General features: G+C 70.7%; 3 protein-coding genes across 4 annotated transcripts; 2 read left to right on the top strand and 1 right to left on the bottom strand.

The window, feature by feature from the left end:
* Positions 1-1,131: 1,131 nt before the first annotated feature.
* On the bottom strand, positions 1,132-2,241 carry C1QTNF1 (C1q and TNF related 1). Of its 2 annotated transcripts, none has more exons than XM_088535982.1 (3): positions 2,129-2,241; positions 1,925-2,088; positions 1,132-1,682 (listed from the first exon to the last, which is right to left on the bottom strand). In XM_088535982.1, the coding sequence occupies exons 1-3, from the start codon at positions 2,239-2,241 to the stop codon at positions 1,132-1,134; spliced, it is 828 nt and encodes a 275-aa protein (XP_088392108.1). The 2 variants fall into 2 exon arrangements, with proteins under 2 accessions (XP_088392108.1, XP_088392109.1); XM_088535983.1 differs by having other exon boundaries at positions 1,925-2,043.
* Positions 2,242-6,235: 3,994 nt separating this feature from the next.
* Positions 6,236-7,665, top strand: CANT1 (calcium activated nucleotidase 1). Its single transcript, XM_088535930.1, has 3 exons — positions 6,236-6,875; positions 6,952-7,155; positions 7,249-7,665. The coding sequence occupies exons 1-3, from the start codon at positions 6,257-6,259 to the stop codon at positions 7,617-7,619; spliced, it is 1,194 nt and encodes a 397-aa protein (XP_088392056.1). The 5' UTR covers positions 6,236-6,256; the 3' UTR covers positions 7,620-7,665.
* Positions 7,666-10,682: 3,017 nt separating this feature from the next.
* Positions 10,683-16,349, top strand: TIMP2 (TIMP metallopeptidase inhibitor 2). Its single transcript, XM_088535926.1, has 5 exons — positions 10,683-11,057; positions 15,188-15,288; positions 15,362-15,470; positions 15,672-15,796; positions 16,102-16,349. The coding sequence occupies exons 1-5, from the start codon at positions 10,931-10,933 to the stop codon at positions 16,300-16,302; spliced, it is 663 nt and encodes a 220-aa protein (XP_088392052.1). The 5' UTR covers positions 10,683-10,930; the 3' UTR covers positions 16,303-16,349.
* The last annotated feature ends 1,952 nt before the right edge of the window (positions 16,350-18,301 follow it).

Here is an 18,301-nt window from a genome sequence, read left to right as displayed (position 1 = left end):
CGTTTCCTCCGTGGAACCCGGCGCGTCTTTTCCCTCTCCTTGCTCCGAGGACGCTTTGGTCGCCGGGCCCCTCGTGGAAGCCCCAGTCCGCTCCGTGCGGCTCGGCCCTGCGCCCAGGCCCGTGAGGCCGGGGCAGGGGAGGGCAGGGCCTGGCTGGCGGCCCGGGCTGTGGTTCCAAACGGAGCCGCGTTGGGACAGGCTGGGCCCAGCTCCTTGCCCTGCACCAAGGAGGATGCAGGGCCCCATCCAGCACCCTCAGCACCAGAGCCAGGGCACCGCCAGCCCCGTCAGTGTGAGCAGCCTCAGGTGGGCCGCCGCACCCTGCAGCCCATGACGTATTTAAGCTCAGCCTGAGGCCCCCCTAATCCTCTCCCAGCTCCTCTGTGGCCATGAGGGACTTCAGCTCAGCCCAGCCAGTGACCTTGCAGGTCTGGACCCGAGCTGTGTCCTCACAGGTGACTTCTGCCTCACCCTTGGATCCGTGTCACCCTCCCAGCTCACATGTCGGCCAGGGTCCCAGCTGCCCTCCCTGGGACGGCAGGATGGGCCCTGGCCAGCGAGGCTGCTATGTGGGGCTCTGCTGCCACATCCCTGTCCCATGGGAGCAGGAGCCCTTGCACTCCCTGTGTCCTGCTCCTGCTTGGGAATGCTCCTGCCTGGGGACTGCAGCGTCAGCGTCCCCTCCCTGGGACACCTGCAGCTCCCAGGCCCTCGGGCACAGGGATCCTGCTGGAACCACTTGGAGGATGCACGCACGGAACAGGAGGAGGCAGCGAAGCTGTGAGAAAAACTCAGCCCGAGGGCTGTTTAATGTCGCTACAAGCCGTGTGGGGCACGGGGGCCGACAGCAGAAGACCCAGGCACAGAGGGGGAGGCCGGGGCTGAGACCCCCGTGCCAGGCAGCCCCCAGCCCCTACGCAGCGTCTCTGGTGCTGCTCCCTCCTGCTGCCCTGCTCCTGGGCAGGGAAGGGTGCTCCCCACATCAAGCTCTGCCACTGCTGGGTGCATCGGATCCGTTGGGCTCCAGGGAATTGCTGGGGCTGGACGGGGGTGTCCCCAGGCTCCTGCAGCTGGGGTGGGGGCACTAAAGGGGCTAAGGGCTTAACGGGGGCAGCAAGGGGCGGCAGCGGCTCAGGGGTCCCCGCTGTACTTGACGAGGTGGCCGCTGAAGGTGACGTAGGTGTCGTACTCGTCGCTGAAGACGGCGTTCTCGCGCTCGCCCTTGTAGAGGCGCACCCAGACCTCGTCCCGCTCGTGCAGCTCCAGCAGGACGCTCTGGCTCTGCATGACGCTGCGCTCGCCCACCTGCGCGTACAGGATCACGGCCTCGGCCGCGTTGCGCATGATGTGCAGGTAGGTCTCCTTCTGGTTCCACGTGTGCACGTGCAGGCTGAAGTAGTAGATGCCGGGCACGTAGCAGTAGAACTTGCCCGTGAACATGTTGAAGTGGCCGTAGAGGTTGACGAACTCCGTGTCAAAGATGAGCGTCTGGTAGTAGTCGTTGCTGTGCAGGGGCTTCTTGCGGCCCACCGAGAAGGCCGCGTAGTGGCTCTTGCAGCGCTCGCCCGGGGCGCCCACGCTGCCCTTCTGCCCCTTGGGCCCTGGGTGGCCCCTGCTGCCGGCCACCCCCGTCCTGCCGAACTTGCCCTGCAGGCCTCGCTCGCCGCGGTCCCCCTTCTCACCTGGGCAAAGCGGGAGCCAGGGGGGCTGTTGGAGGGGGGTCACCTGCACCCGGTGCCGAGTCAGGGGCAGAAGGGGACCCTCTGTCCCCCAGAGCTGCTGCTTGGGCCCGTCCAAACCCCCACCCTGTGCTCCATGCGGGCCCCGTGTCCCCGGTGCCGGCAGCCGGAGCACAGGGACGCGGCGCGGGGACCCTGGCCCGGCCACGCGCCCGGGGTGCCCCGCGCAGCCCGGCCGCGCTCACCTTTCAGGATGGTGACGTTGATGTGCGGCAGGGGCTGGCGCGGGGGATCGCAGCAGCGCACGCAGCGCGGCGGCGGCGGCGCGGGCAGCCCCTCCGGGGCGCCGTGCTCCGGCTCCCCCCTGGCACCGCGCGGGCGGGAAGCAGAGTGTGGTGGGGCCGGGGTCCTCGTGGGCACCGCGGCCGCCTTGTCCCCTCGTCCCTCACCTGTGGTGCCAGGACGGAGCCTCCCCGGGGCTGGCGCTGGGCGGGCTCCCCGTGGCAGGGGGCAGCAGCAGGCAGCACAGCAGCAGGGCATGGGCTGCCCCCGGCCCCTCCATGCTGTGGCAGCGCCCTGCAAGACATGGGGACAGCTGGGGGGACAGCGGGACCTGGCAGAGCCCTGTGGTGCGGGTGGCACATGGGGCTCATGGGGCTGCGGCCCTCCTGCCTTGGTCGGTGCAGCAGGATGGGCTGCGGGAAGGGGCTGCAGCACAGGCCAGGGCTCCCGGCCCTCCTGCAGGTGCAGGGTCCATGCTCAGGCTCATTCCGCCCAAGCAGCCGCCAGCCCTCGGCCTGTGCCCACTGCTGGGCCTGTCACCTGCAGGTCTGCAAGGAACAAACCTGCTCTTTGGGGACACAAGTGCCTCCCGGCATCCTGAGCCAGGCGCAGCGGCAGGGACCTCGCAAGCAGCCGAGAGCTGCATCCTGCGTGGGGCCAGAACTAATATTTGCCATAGCTGGTGGCCCCTGGTCCAAAGGAGGCAGCCGCCCTTCCTCCCTTTGTCACGCTCCCTTTTCTTTAGCTTGAGGCCCTGTCTGAGCCTCTCGCGGGTGGCCTCCCTGCTGGGCAGTGCATGGAGGTCACGGGCGCCAGGAGCCCATCCCGCTGCTGCCTCTGCAGGAGCCGGGAATAGGACTCCAAGGAGAGCCCTGTGTGCAGGAGGGGGGCTCAGCATCGCCCGAGCCGCCCCGTGGGGCCGGGGCAGAATGCAGCCGTTTTGGGGGAGCACGGGACCCCGGTGGGCGGCTGCACCGGGGCTGGCGGCGGCCCGAGGGCGCCCGAGGCCGGGATGCCGGGGCGGTGAGTCACGCTGGGAAGCGTGGAGGGCGGCCGGGCTCCAAAGGGTTTTCCCATAGCTGCGGGCAAGGCTGGCCCCTCACGCGCCTCCCCGCGTGCCTGCCCGGGCAGCGACTGCGGCCCCGCGCGGAGCCTGGCGCCGCGGCCGCCTCCCCGCGCCGGGGAGACAGAGATAAAACCCGGGGTGGTGCCAGTCCCTGCTCTGTTAACCTTGTCTGTCCCCCAGCCGTGCCCGCCGCGCGATAACAAGCGCGCCATGCAGCCCGCGGCTTTCCCTCTGCGCCGGGGCCGCGGCTTCCCGGCAAGCCGGGCGCTCCCCCGGGACCCGCGGCGGGCTCGGACCTTGGGAAAGGGCAGCTCTGCAGGGAGCTGCTCAGCGGCCTGAGCCAAGAAATCCCTGCAGAGAAAAGGCGGCTCCTTTCCCAGGCTGTGGAAGGGAGGCGAAGGGCCCGGGTGCGCGCTGGGGAGCCGGTCGAGCCCCAGGCACCCGCGGGTGCAGCCCCTGGGAGGAGCGCCTAGATGCACAGGCACATTCGGTCTTGCAGAAGGGACTCTGTTTTCTCCCGTCAGGGTTGGATGCTCTCCAGGAGCGGTTTGGAGATTTAAACTCAGCGGCTGTTGAAGCCTTGGGACTGCAAGTCAAAACACAGCGAAATGCATTCCAGGCGCCGCTGAAGATGGAGCGAGCCCGGGGGAACGGGACGGGGGCGGCAGGACCGCGCGGCCCTCCCGGCATGCGGGACGCAGCAGCGGGGCCGCGGCGTTCCTGGGTGTCCCCCAGCCCTGCGCCCACGGTCCCGGGTGGGAGCTCCTGGGGCGGCCGCGCGCGAGGGCTGCGGATCCTCCTCCGGGGTCCCCAGGGTCCCAGAGCTCGGCAGGTTGGGCCGTGTCCCCCCAAGGGGCTCAGCCCCACGAAGCCCCTTTGCGGACAGGGTCTTTTTAGCCACTAGAATGGGGGGTCCCCACCTACCTGTGGGGCAGGGCTGCGCTCTGCTCCCGCTGCCTGTCCTGCCCTTAGGGCACTTCCATGGCGCGGTGCCACCAGCCCCTGTGAGCGCCGGTGCCAAACCCGGCCTGCTCCCTGCTCCCCAGCCGCCTCCTCGCCGCTTGGCCTGGGCGGAAATGCAATTTCTCGGGAACGTCAAGGAGGAGAGCGAAGAAGCGGGACAGCCGCCCTCCCCCTGCCAGATGTGCGCCCTGCGGCGCGGCCCGGCCGCGTTAACCGTGTGCGTGCCCGGCCGGCCGCCTCCGCCACGGCGCTGCCGGGAAAGCGGCTCCCGGGCGCACAAAGTGGCTCCAGACGTAGCAGAGCGGCGCTGAGGGGAGGCTGCAGCCTCCGCCCCGGGGCAGGAGTTGCCCGGGCCGCTTGCCCCCTGCTCCGCGCTGGTGCCTATGGCCATGGAAATGTGTCTGCGGGGCAGGATCTGTCCCCTGTCGGATCCCGGGGCCAGTGGGGCACATCAGGGCTGCTCCCTGAAGGGACGACGTGCGCTGGTGACACGGGGTGGGCAGTTGGGGCGATGCTTGGTGGGAGGTGCAGAACAGTCTGATCTTGGGCTCGCTGTCACTGCTTGTCACACAGTCCCTGTGACCCAGCCCCAGGGGGGGTCCCTCGTGCCTCCCTGCCTGGCTCTGCTCTGTGCGGGATCTCAGCACGCTGAAGCATGCGGGAGGCAGCAGGGACGGGGCGCGTGGGCCTGGCAGTGGCTGAGTTCCCGCAAACACCCCCCTTGTCCCCGGCCAACGGGGTCTTTGCGTGAGACTGCAGCCCCTGGCCGGGTCAAGCAACCCCGGTTATGACTGGCACTGGTGGTCCCCAAAAGGGCCCGCAGTGCAGTGGCTGCTGGTGCCCACCGTGGAGCCAGCCCGGGGAGCGGGGCTGCCCCACGGACAGGCCGGGGCGGGAGGACGCAGCGGGTGGGGACAATAGGCCCCTCTGCAGCGCTCCACGGGGGACACGCAGGCCCCCAAGGGCGGCGGCAGCCAGCGGGAACTACAGCCCCCAGAAGGCTCCGCGGCGGGGCGGGCGCTGGTGGCGCGCGGGGGCGCGCGGGCTCTGCTGGGAGTTGTAGTTCGCGGCCGCCGCGGCGCGCGCGGGGGTGTTTTGGTCGGTGCCGGGCGCCGTGGGCGCGCGCGGGGTGTCTTGGGAGCTGTAGTCCGCGCGGCGGCTGCGCGCGGCGGAGGGCGGCGGGAGCGCTCGCTCGGCGCCGCGGTGAGCGGGGACCGGGCCGCGAGCGGGACCGGGCCGGAACCGGGCCAGGACCACGGGGCCGCGTCCTGCTAGAGGAGGGGGCGCCCATGGCTGCCGCGGGGGTGCCGGGCCGGGGGGCTGCGCCGGGGCCTTGAACGGGGCGGGGGCGCGGGGGTGTCCCCGGGTCCCCGCGCTCGGGGAGGGGACATTGGGGTCCCCACGGCCAGGGTGGGTGATTTGGGGTCCCCGCGCTCAGGGTGGGTGTTTTGAGGTCCCTGTGTTCGGGGTGGGTGTTTTGGGGTCCCCGGCTCGGGGTGGGTGTTTGGGACTCTCCGTGTTCAGGGTGGGTGTTTTGGGCTCTCCACGCTCGGGGTGGCTGTTTTGGGGTCCCCCCGCTCAGGCCGGCCGTGGGGCCGCCGTGGCCGCCCGGGCTCCCCGCGGGACGGCGGCGGCTCCGTGCGCTCCGTCCCTCCCGCTCCCGGTGTCCCGGCCCGCGTCCCCGCGCCGCCCCCCGCGCTCAATGGAGCCTCTGTTGGCTGCGGCGGCCGCCTCAAAGGCGCATTGAGAGCCCCGGACGGGCCCTCCAGGCCGCCCCTTCTGGGGACGGCGGCTGCTGCTGGCCCGGGGAGCTGCCCCGTCCCCCCCGCGTGACAACGGGGGACGTGGCCGTCCTGCAGGGCCGCGTGGGCCGGGGCGGACCCGGAGGCCCGGAGGGGACACGGCCCCGCGGGGGGACACGGGGCTGCTGCCGCCTCCAGGTTGGGGCAGGTTGGGGCAGTCCCCAGGGCTGCTTCCTGCTCGGGCGGAGCCGCCACGTGTCCCGCGTCCCCTCCCGGCCGTCCCTGCGGGCGCCGGGACGCGCTCGCAGGTTGGTGTCACCGGCGCCGGGCCCGCTCCGAGGCCAGGGCCCTTCCCGCCACCGCGAAGACGACGCTCCCGCCGCCCCGGGCTCCGGCGGGCGCCCCGGGGACGCTGGGGATGCCGGGAGGCGACGTCCCCGTCCCCACGCGGCCTCTGTCCCCTCGTGTCCCCGGCGGCCCCCTGACCTGCCGCCTCTCGCCAGGTCCCCGTCGCCCGCACTCCGATGCCCGTCCCGCCGCGCCATGACTCCATGAGCTCCCTGAGGATCAGCGTGGGCGGCCTCCCCGTGCTGGCGTCCATGACCAAGGGCGCGGACCCGCGGTTCCGCCTGCGCTGGAGGGCCATCGTGCTGTCGTCGGCCGGCGCGGCGCTGCTGCTGCTGCTCCTGTGCCTGCACCGCGGCCCGGCCCGGCCCGGCCCGCACGGCCCGCGCGGCCTGCACCGCCTCGGCCCGCGCGCCGGGGACCGCTACAATGACACCTACCCGCTGTCCCCGCCGCAGAGGGGCGCCGACGGCGTGCGCTACCGCATCGCGCTCATCGCCGACCTGGACACGCGCTCGCGGGGCTCCGAGGAGCACACCTGGTTCAGTTACCTGAAGAAGGGCTACCTGGTGCTGTCGGACAGCGGGGACAGCGTGGCCGTGCAGTGGGACGAGCAGGAGAGCGTGCTGCGCTCGCACCTGGCCGAGAAGGGCCGGGGCATGGAGCTCTCGGAGCTGGTCGTCTTCAACGGGAAGCTCTACTGCGTGGACGACCGCACGGGGGTCGTCTACCAGATCGAGGGCAACAAGGTGGTGCCCTGGGTGATCCTCTCGGACGGGGACGGCACCGTGGGCAAAGGTGAGATTCCCGGATCCCCCTGTGTGGCCGGCGGCGGCTCCGCGTTCGCGGCGTCACGGGGACCTTTCCTGCACAGGTTTCAAGGCGGAGTGGCTGGCGGTGAAGGACGAGCACCTCTACGTGGGGGGCCTGGGCAAGGAGTGGACCACGGCGAGCGGGGAGGTGCTCAACGAGAACCCCGAGTGGGTGAAGGTCGTCGGCCACAAGGGCGACGTGGCCCACGAGAACTGGGTGGCCAACTACAACGCGCTGCGAGCCGCGGCCGGGATCCGGCCCCCAGGTACGGAGAGGGCGCGCGTCCCGTCCCCGCCGCGTCCCGCGGGGCGCCCGCGCGCTGCCCACGCGCCCCACGCTCACCCCGCTCCTCCCGCAGGCTACCTGATCCACGAGTCGGCGGCCTGGAGCGACACGCTGCAGCGCTGGTTCTTCCTGCCGCGCCGCGCCAGCCACGAGCGCTACAGCGAGGCGGCCGACGAGCGCCGCGGCACCAACCTGCTGCTCAGCTGCACGCAGGACTTCGGCCACGTCGCCGTGGGCCGCGTGGGCGACGCGGTGCCCACCCACGGCTTCTCCTCCTTCAAGTTCGTCCCGGACACGGACGACCAGATCATCGTGGCGCTGAAGTCGGAGGAGGACAACGGCAAGATCGCCAGCTACATCATGGCCTTTACTCTGGACGGGCGCTTCCTCCTGCCCGAGACCAAGATAGGGAGCGTGAAATACGAGGGCATCGAGTTCATTTAAGACATGCACTGGACTGGAGGGCCAAGGGCGGCCTGGGCGGGCGCTGGGCCCTCGCTTGGGCTCTCTCCGCGGCCTCGGCTCCCGGTAAAGCCTCTTTGGGCTGCAGCTCGCGTGGTGCCGGTGTTTGCGCAGTGGCACCTGGTGGCAAGCGACTGTCACCGCATGGTGTCCCAGCCCCGCGCGGCCTGCGAGGCGCCGGGCTGCCGGAGGAGGGGAGGCGGCCAACGCGCCCGCGGCGGGTGCTGCAGCCCTGCGCGCGGCAGGGACGCTCCGCGGGGACCTGGCGCCTCTGGGGACGGCGGCGCTTGGCCTGGCTGGCCAAGGAGGAAGTCCTGGTTTCGGGGACGCTGGCGGGAGCCGGAGCCTGTTCACCTGCCCGCGGTGCCGGGGTGCAGCCCTTGCATCCGCTGGGTTCTGCCCCCAGGTGCTCCAGGAGCCGCCCTGTCCTTGGGCAGTGCCCCAATGTGTCCCCGCACTGCGCTCCCTTCCCCAGCCCTGCGCTGGGGGCACCGCGGAGCCTCAGCGGGGACAGCGACATGTCCCGTGGGGAGGACGGGATGCTGGCGGGAGGGGACCGGGCGGCCGAGTGACGGGGACGCAGCAGCGCGTCACAGCCCGCAGGGACAGCCGGCCGCGGCGTCTCGGCTGCCAACAGCTTCGTGGATTTCAACAGGCTGCCGTTTTTCCCAGTAACTGTTTTTTTTTTCTTCCCCTTTTCCCATCAGCAGTTTGGTAACTTCTGGGGTAATGAGCTGTGCTGCTGACTTCTGCAGAAGTGAGCATGCAGCGGGGGACCGCCGCGGTGTCACCGCGTGGGACGCGGCGGTTTCCGCATTGCCCGTAATCCAAGCCGGGGTTCGGCAGCCGGTGGGAGCTGCGGCTTGGGAGGAGCCGTGGGAGCCCCTCAGCGCTCCCAGGGACCTGGTGACAAAGCGGCCACGCTGGGTGGGACGTGGCCCAGGGCAGAGCCCCGCTGTCACCGCAGCGGCTGCAAGGCCACGTCCAGGGCACCAAGGAGCGGCCGCCCAGTGGGTTCCATGGCCCTGGGCGCCCTGTGTGACCCGCGCGGCCCCTGTGCCCTGGTGCCATGTCCTGCGCTCTGGGCAGCTGCACCTGAGCCCCGGGAGCAGCCGGGCAGGGGGCTGCCCGCGGCCGCCGCTCCGCCAGGCCCTTCCCTTGCCCCTGCTCCCGGGCTCCGGCAGCGGCTCCGCACGTGTTTCCACTTAGCCCCACAGCCACAACTCACCACAGGCCGGCTGCCTGTCCCCTGTGGGGCAGCTCCCGGGGCAGGATCAGCTCTGGGGGCACGATCAGCTCCCAGGGCAGGATCAGCTCCCGGGGCAGGATCAGTTCCCGGGGCAGGATCAGATCCAGGGACAGGATCAGCTCCCGGGGCAGGATCAGCTCCCGGGGCAGGATCAGCTCCCGGGCCAGGATCAGTTCCCAGGGCAGGATCAGCTCTGGGGCCAGGATCAGCTCCGGGGCCAGGATCAGCTCTGGGGGCAGGATCAGATCCGGGACAGGATCAGCTCCCAGGGCAGGATCAGCTCCCGGGGCAGGATCAGCTCCCAGGGCAGGATCAGCTCCCAGGGCAGGATCAGTTCCCGGGACAGGATCAGTTCCCGGGGCAGGATCCTTTCCCGGGCCAGGATCAGCTTTCAGGAGCAGGATCAGCACCCAGGGGCTGGAGCTGCTCCCAGGGGCCGGGCAGTGGCAGCCGTGGCCCTGCATGGACACCCCGGATACTCACTGTCCCCTGGCCTGTGCTGTCCCCCGGGTGGCTGTGGCCTTGCTCTGGCTCTGCCCTCTTCCTTGTCCCCGTGGCACCTGTCCAGCTGCAGTCCTTGTCCTTGTGCTCCACCTCAGCCATGCAGGAGCCCCGTGTCCCACTGGGCAGTGCCCGTCCCTCCAGGCCTCGGCTCTCCTGGACCCTCAGCCCTCCCTAGACCCCCAGCAGGGCCCTGTCTCGCTCCCCCTCGTACCAGTGGGATCCAGGGGACCGGAGGGGCTGCCAGGGCCCTGGGTGGCCCCTGATGCCCTGTCCCCCTGGGAAGGGGCCTCACGGATGCCGGGCTGTGCCAGCCCTGCAGTGCCCTCCAGCAGCGCAGCCGCCCCGCGAGGACGGCACGTGCAGCCCAACGGGGCCGGCGGCACCTCCGCCGCCCGTGCCCAGGCCGCGGCGCAGGCGCCTCCGCGGGCTCAGCGGGGCTCGGAGCGGGCTCGGCCGCCCGCCTTCCCGCTGCTCCGCGTCGAGCGAGGGGCAGCGGCACCGGCAGCGCCGTGGAGCGGGAGCAGCATCGTGGGCAGCGCTGCGGCCAGGTGCCACTTCAGGAGCAGGTTGGGTGGCCGTGGCACCAGTGGCCCCTGCCAGGGGCTGGGCCGGAGCTCCCCTCGGCTGTGCCCGGCACCGCACACAGGACAGGGCTGGGCGCCCTGCCCTGGGCTCCGCTGTGCTCCGGGGCACAGGAACGACGCGGCCGGCAGCATCCCGATGCCTTCAGCGGGGACAAGGTGGCGGGATTTGGAAATGCGCTGTTGGCTGGGAGGGAGAAGGCCTGAGTTTTTTGGGTGCGTGAAAGCAGGGCCGGGCCCCGTGGGGCTGCAACCAGCACCACCCTGGATGAGGGGAACGGTCAGGAGTGTCCCGGCCAAGGGAAAATGGGAGCGGAGACAGGGAGCAGGGAAAGGGGCACGGAGATGGGATGAGCTGAGCTGGAGAAGCCGGGAGGAGAGGAAATGCTTGGGCACAGACATAATCACAGCCCTCCCGTGCAATTTACTGCTCTGCTCAGCACAGGCCGGGAGCCAGGGCCGCGCCGGCCTCGCGCCCTCCCCTCCGCCGCGGCTCCCGCTGGAGGCTCCGCGATCGCTGCCCCCTTTCCCAGCCCCGCCGCGGGGCTGCCGCCTTCCCCAGGGCCGGGCCGGGCCCGGCGGCTGCCGCGGGCAGCTCGGCGGGGCCGGGGGCGGCCGGTGCCCGCGGCGGGGCCGGCGGCGGCGGCGGCGGGGCCGGGGGCGGCGAGCGCGGAGGGGCGGGGAGCGGCGCGCAGGCCGGGCTGGCCCCGTGCCATGCAGAGGAGGAGCAGCGAATCCCCGGAGCACGTTAAAAAGCGGAGCTCGCGGCAGCCGGGGGAAGAAAACACCTCCATAGAAGGCAGCGGGGAGCAGCGCCCGCAGCAGCGCCCGCACCGCCGCGCAGGGGCCGCGGGGCCCGACCCAAACTTTCGGCGCAGCGCGGCCCGGCGGCGGCTCGGCCGGCCCGGCGGTGGATGCGGCTTTGTGGGCCGGGTCGCTGAGCCTGCAGCCGCCGCAAGATGCCCGCCGCGCTGCCCAGCCTGCTGGCCTGGCTGGCGGTGCTGCTGCTCGGCAGGGCCCGCCCGGCCGACGCCTGCAGCTGCTCGCCCATCCACCCGCAACAGGCTTTCTGCAACGCCGACGTAGGTGAGAGCCCGGCCCGCGGCCCCGCTTTGTCCCCGCCGGGCCTGGCCCCGGCCCCGGCCCCGCGCGGGGAGCCCCGGCTCCCTCCGGTTCCGCCCCGGCCCGGCCCCGGCGCGTAAACTTCCCGGCGGGGGAAGGGACGGAAAGTTGGTGCGGAGCGCGGCCCGGGCGGGCCCGTGCGCGGCGCGGCGCTTTGGCGGAGCGCGGCTCCGCTCGGTTCTGTTCGGCGGTGCGCGGCTCGGCGCGGTTCCGCGGAGCTTGGAGGGGTTCGGTTCTGTCTGGTTCCGCGGAGCGCGGCGCGGTTCCGCGGAGCTCGGTTCGGCTCGGTTCGGTTCCGCGGAGCTCGGTTCGGTTCCGCGGAGCTCTGCGCGGCGGCACCGGGCAGCAGCCGGCCCAGGGACCCTCCCGGCGGCGGAGGGCTCGGGCTGCCCCGGGCCCCGCGGCACCTGCCCTGGCGGCGCGGCCCGGTTCGGTTCGGGGCCGGGGGCTGCGCCGGCCGCCCGCCGCCCGCTCGCACCGTCCGTCTGTCCCTCCGTCTGGGCGTGTCCGTCGTTCCCGGCGCGGAGGGACGCGGCGGCCCCGGGGCGGCTGCTCCCCGGTGATGCCCGGTGGGAGCCGCCGGCGTCGGCCCCGGCGGTGCCGTGGGCAGCGGGGCCTCCGTCCTGGCGCTCGGTGCTGCTGCCGAGTCCTGGAGGACAAAAACGAGCCGAGCCTGTTGCAACTTTGATTAATACAAGATGGTACGTGGCAGCGCGGGCCGTGGCCGCGGGGGAAGTGGCAGCTCCCCTGCTCCTGGGCCGCCTCTCACAAAGCGCCGCTCTGCAATAGGCAGCGGCCTGAGCACGGAGCCAGCACCCTGCCCCGGGAGCCAGCAGCGTCGGGCTCGGTCACCTCCCGTCTGTTCCTTATTTCCAGGCATTTCCTTTCCCCCGTCCCACTTTGTTCGGCTTGGATGCTGCTGAAAGGGAGGGCTTGGCAGCGCTGGGATCTGGATTCCTCTTTCTATGAATAATGCCCTTATTAAATTTTAACATATTAAACAAACAGGCCAGCCCCAGTTCCCGATACTCTCCTTCACAGGGCTGTTCCCAGGCTCAGCTGGAGAGGTAGCATTCCCAAACACTTAGGCAGCCCGAATCCCTGCATGGCCCTGCCCCGTCTCCGTCTGCCAAGCCAGGATGCTCCAGGAGGATTCGCCCCTGCCCGTCCCCCTCTCTCCTCCTGCTTGCGGAGCTGCCGTTCTGGGCCGTTAATGCCACGCCAAGAGGTGGCCCCAGGCCCCTGAGCCCCATGCCCGGCCATGGATCCCTTGGCCTCCACTACCTCCACTGGCCTCCCTTGGCCTCCCTTGGCCAGTGGCCTCCTGCCCGGGGCAGCTTCCCGGGCGCCGTGACTCAGCCCTGCCCCTTGGCAGCCCCTGGCGGCCCTGACTCAGCTGCTTAGTCACCGTCTGGCTCTGCGGTCCCGGGGGGCCCGAGCGGGGCTGCTGGGGCAGGTGCCTCTCCGGGCTCCGGAGCCGGTCCCATCGCAGCAGGGCAGGCTCGGGCTGCGCCGCCCTCGGCGGAAGCACCTCCCAGCTCCCGTGCCCTGGGAATATGGAATGTGGATCGCTCTGTTCCTGTTTTCCCTGGCCCTGGTAGCCCGTGGCCACTGGGAGCCCCAGCAGCATCAGGTTTATCCTGCTGGGCAAGAGCATCTCCTCCCTTCCGGAACCCACATCCCGTGGCCTCCTGTCCTTGGCTTTTTGCCGGCCTCGTGTCTTCCCTCCGGCCTCCCTGGGCTGAGCAGATCCACGCCAGCTCCCTCCTCTCCGGCCAGGTCGTCTCTGCCATCCACGGTGTTGGCGGCACCTGTGGAGCTGGAGCCGGCCGTGTCGCCCGTTGGGCACCGGAGCAGGCAGCAGAGCCGGGGATGGAGAGGCCGGGATGCAGCCGGGCGCGTGTCGGTGCGGCCGAGCCCTCACCGGGGCCGTCACCCCAGGACCTGGGGCACAGGGTGAGCCGGAGCTTCCCGCTCAGCCGGGGGGTTCCGCAGGCTCCGGCTCCGCAGAGCCTGGCGCAGCGCTGTGGGCGCCCACGCTGCCGCCGGCCTCGTGCCTGGCCCGGCGACGGGGCAGCGCTCGGGGCTGGACGGGGCCGCTGCTGCTGCCGACCATGGAGCCGAGGCACCACTGGGGACGGAGAGCGGGTGTCCCGGCGCCCCGTGCTGCCCGGGCAGGGGCTTCCCACGGGCTCCATGCGCAGGGCAGCCCCGGGAGCAACCACGGGGGTGCTTGGCCGCTTGTGTGGGGGCACAGCCGTGGTGGCTCCTGCGTCACTGCCTTGGTCCCCTGGTGCTGCGCGGATGCAGGGACAGCGGGCACTTGGGCCAGGACCCTCGCAGTGACACCAGCGTGTCCTGGCACCGGCACCTCGCTGCAGGGCCACGGGCGCCGTGCCCCGCTCCACGCCGTGCCCGCTCGGGCGCAGGCCGTGCCGGCGCGGCCGCTGCGGCGGCGCCGTGGGCTGACTGCCCGGGGCGGCTGCTGATTGGGCCCCGCGCGGCACCGTCAGCGCCCGGGATGACGCAGGCGGCGCTGGGAAGCGCTCAGGAGCCGGGGCGGCCGCGCAGGCCGCGGGGCCGGAGCGCTGCGCATGAGCCCAGGCTCCTCATCCCGCCTCCATCAGCATCATCCCCGTCCCTTTCCGTGGCTCCCTTTGGAGCTCTGCTGCCCGCAGGGCCGTGTGGGCGGCGGGGGCCAAGCACTGGCACCCCCCGTGCCAGCTCCTGGTTTCAGAGGGAGCTTTGTCTCCTGCTCCGGGAGTGCTTCCCGTGTCCCAGGACGGGGTGGCCATGGGGGGCTTGGGGACAGGGGAAGCCATGGGGGGCTCAGGGACAGGGTGGCCGTCCCCCTGGGGAAGCCACAGGGGGATGTAGCTGCTCCAGCTCCCTCCTGGCACTGGGGCTGGCACCCCTGAGTATCCCGGTGCCTCTTTGCCACATCCCGAGCCGGCTCCGTCCTCACAGGCCCTGGCGCTGCCTCCCCGTGGCTCGCGGGTGCCCCGGGCCACCTGCGGCTCCTCGGCCACCCCGCGGGCGCGCCGGGGGCGGCGGCGCTGAGTCAGCGCGGCGAGGCCGGCCGGGCGCGGGGCCGGCCCTGCTGAGGCAGCAGCTCCGATGCTGGTGTGAGCGCGCGGGTCCCTCCTGCGCACGGAGGGAGCCGGCAGCCCCGGCACGGGCTGAATCCACGGCCCCGCAGGGTGCTGCGTCCGCAGGATCTGGCGGCTCTGGCTGGAATGGCCCCAGTTGGTGCGTGGGGGGTGTCCTGCTGCCTGAGCCTGGTGCACTGCCCGGACCGGGGCCAGCTTCCAGCAGCACCCCGGCCCGCTGTGGTGCCTCTCTGTGTCCCCATAGTCTGGGGGACGGGGACACAGGAGCCCCTGCTCTGCTCCATGCAGGGAAGGGCCCCAGGGTACCGGCTCCGGGAGCTGCAGGCGGACAGGGCTCTGTGCGGTCTGCGGCGTCCCGGGGGCTCCTGGGGTGCAGGGGGTCCCACTGTGGCTGCCTTGTCCCTGTCCCCCTCCGGGCTTCCCTGCTCCGCCGCTGCCCGCCCGCTCCTGGCGCGGGGCCGCTTGGCCACCCCGCCGGGGGTTTGGCGAGGAAAGCACCGCGCGGCCGCCCCCTCCACAAAGCCGCACTGTTCGCAGCGACCCGCCTCCCCTCCCTGCATTTTTGTCAAGTGATTCATCAGCACGTGAATGGAAACGGCTGCAGCAGCAGCAGCAGCGCGCGCAGCCCGCGGGCCGCTCGCCCTCGGCGTGTGCCGGGGCTGCCCCGTCCCCTGCGAACGTGGCCGGTGGTGCCAGGTCTGCGCGGTGCAGCCAGTGCCGACCGGGCGCGCGGCCGGCTCTGCCGCTGCGCAGTGCGGACCGAGGGCACCGGGGCTGCCCCGTGCACTGCAGTGGGGTTGTCCCCGGCCGCGAGGGCGCTGGGACAGACTGTATCCCCGTGCACGGGACAGGGGCAAGGCTGGAGCTGGGGGATCGCCCGGGCTGGCCCACCGCACAGGGACCCACCGGCCCCGGGCATCGCGGCTGCCCCGGGGCCTCATGCGGAGATTTTGCATCCGCTGACCCCGCGCCTGCTCCTTGCAGTGATCCGCGCCAAGGCCGTCTCTGCCAAAGAGGTGGATTCGGGGAACGACATCTATGGCAACCCCATCAAGCGGATCCAGTACGAGATCAAGCAGATCAAGGTATGGGGGCGCGGGGCCGGCCGGGCCATGGGGCACCGGCCGCGAGTCGCTCACGCACGCTCTCCCGCTGCAGATGTTTAAGGGCCCCGACCAGGACATAGAGTTCATCTACACGGCGCCGTCGACGGCCGTGTGCGGGCGGCCGCTGGACACCAGCGGGAAGAAGGAGTATCTCATTGCAGGTGGGCAGCGTGGGGCCGCGGGCCGCGTGGGGTCCCGTGTCCCGCAGGCAGGGACCTCCCTGCCCTCTGCTCACCGGGATGCTGCGGGTGAGGGGGACCCTGCGGGATGCTGCAGCCAGGGGGGACCCTGCGGGATGCTGTGGCGTGGGCTGCAGCCACGGCCGTGCGCGGGCTGAGCGCTGCGTCCGTCCCCGCGCGCAGGCAAGTCGGAGGGCAACGGCAGGATGCACATCACGCTCTGCGACCTGGTCTCCACCTGGGACTCGCTGAGCCCCACGCAGAAGAAGAGCCTCAACCAGCGGTACCAGATGGGCTGCGAGTGCAAGGTGAGTGCGGGGCGGGTGGGATGCTCCGGCACGGCGGGAGGTAGCGGGATGCTCCCGCTGTGTGTGGGATGCTCCCACGATGGGCAGGATCATCTGGCCCAGGGGGAGCAGAGGTAGCGGGATGCTCCTTCAGTGTGTGGGATGCTCCCACGATGGGCAGGATCATCTGGCCCAGGAGGATCAGTAGTGGGATGCTCCTGCAGTGCATGGGATGCTCCCATGATGGGCAGGATGCTTCGGTGCGGTGGGAGCGGAGGTAGCGGGATGCTCCCATGATGAGCGGGATGCTGATGACGTCTCCGCAGATCTCGCGCTGCCTCTCCATCCCCTGCTTCGTGTCCTCCTCGGACGAGTGCCTCTGGACGGACTGGGCCATGGAGAAGAACAACGTGGACGGGCGGCAGGCGAAGCACTACGCGTGCATCAAGCGCAGCGACGGCTCGTGCGCCTGGTACCGCGGCATGGCGCCGCCCAAGCAGGAGTTCCTGGACATCGAGGACCCGTGAGGCCGCGCGACGCAGACTGCTCCGCGCCGACATCGCCGCACACAGCATGAGCCCGAGCCCCGCGCGCCCGCGCGCCGCCGGCGCCGCCTGCGTAGCAGGTCTACCGGCCCCGCGGCCCCGGCCGCCGCGGGCGCGCGGGGGGCTCGGTGCCGGGATCCCCGTCCCGGCGCTCCCGGCGTTCCCGCCGCCCCGGCCCCAGGGGGATCCCGCGGCGCTCGGAGGCCGTCCCGCTCCCGCGCGCTCATGTTGTGCCTCCGCCCGAGGCTTGGAGATGTCGCACTGGACCAGTCTGGGCAATTCCCATGTGTTAGAGAAACATGGAAAAGAAGGAAAAAAAAACAAAACAAAAAAACAAGCCGCCCTCAGTCCCATATAAGACTCCCATTCGCTTCCTGTATGGTTATATCATAGTAACACTTACTGCCGTCTCTGCTGGTAGTCTGTCCTTGAGTTTAATACTCCCATTTGTTTTGCCATCAGCTGTATCATTCCTGTGCTGTAATTTTCTTTGTTAATTTTATTCCCTCGTTAGGTGTTAGAATTGCACTTATTTTGTAAAGGGTTTCCGCTCCCGCCACCGGCGGGAAGGCTGCGAGCGCGCCCGGTCGGCCCCTCCAGCGCGTCCTGGGAGCAGGTTGGTTGGTGTCCGTCCCCCTCCGCCCCCACGCGGGTCCCCGGACGCCTGGGCCCGCGCCGGACCTGCCGCCACCAAGCTGCCGCTTCTGCTCTGGAAAGGATATGAAGGATTCGTGATTGGCTTTTTTTTTTTTTTTTAATTTATATCTTTCTGGTCCTCGGCTCCGCTCGCTTCCTTCCTGACTCCGTTCCCCTCTCCGTGCAAGCAGCGCAGAGCGTTCGGAAAAAAGAGAAAAAAAAAAAAAAAAGGAAAGAAAAGTTTACAGGATAGTTATTTTCGGATCTTTGCTTGATAAGTATTAAAGTAAGAAGTATCTAACTTGCTGCCATAATTTAAAGCTTTGGGGGGTGTTTGGGGTTTTTGAGCAATATGTTTTTGCTGGAATCTGAAGTCTGAGACCTTCTTGTGCTGGAACCACATGGACGTTGTTGATCCCGACAAGCAGACTGTGCATGTCTCTGATGCTCTGTATAATTCATACGTGGACGTTCAGTCTTTGGACAATAAACCGTATTATCAAACTGAATGTGAGCGGTTGCTTCTGCGGTGCTGTGAGCGGGATGAGAGTCTGGCCCTTGCAGAGGCTCCCGTGGCCTCCCTGTCTGCACCCTAGCAGCTTTGCACCCTTTAGGGTGCACCCCAGCACAGGACTGCACCCATGTGGGTGCACCCCACTGCACCCATCCCCATGCACCCCAGTTCGGGATTGCACCCATCCTGGTGCACCCCAGTTCGGGATTGCACCCATCCCGGTGCACCCCGCTGTACCCATCCCAGTGCGGGATTGCACCCACATGGGTGCACCCCGCTGCACCCATCCCCGTGCACCCCAGTTCGGGATTGCACCCATCCTGGTGCACCCCGCTGTACTCATCCCAGTGCGGGATTGACCCATCCCGGTGCACCCCGCTGCTCCCATCCCCGTGCGCCCCAGTTCGGGATACCCATCCCAGTCTGGGATTGCATCTGCCCGGGTGCAGCCCCTTGCATCCCTCTCGGTGCAGCCCAGTCCGGGATTACCCCGCGCTCTGCTGCCGGGGGAGCCCGGCGGGGCCGTGTGATGGGTCCCTGCACGGTGGTGACCGCTGCACCGGGGTCCCCGCAGGTCCCTGCACGGTGGTGACCGCTGCCCCGGGGTCCCCGCAGGTCGCTGCGCGGAGGTGACCGGTGCACGGGGCAGCGGAGGACCCCGCGCAGGGCCCCGGCCCCGCCCGCCGCGCGCATGCGCAGGCCCCTCGCCCAGCCCGCCCCGCGGAGTGACGGGCGTGGCCGATGTGACGTGTGCGGTGACGTCACGAGGTCCCCGCCCCTTACGGGCGCGCCGCGCCGGCGCAGAGGCGGCCGCTGGCGGCGCCGCCTCCC

This window comes from Tinamus guttatus, unplaced genomic scaffold (genome assembly GCF_059628265.1).
Source record: "Tinamus guttatus ecotype Peru unplaced genomic scaffold, ASM5962826v1 Tinamus_guttatus_pri_ptg000649l, whole genome shotgun sequence".
Classification (NCBI taxonomy): Eukaryota; Metazoa; Chordata; class Aves; order Tinamiformes; family Tinamidae; genus Tinamus; species Tinamus guttatus.
The sequence above is the reverse complement of the archived record's forward strand: the minus strand, read 5'-3'. Positions and strand labels throughout refer to the sequence as shown.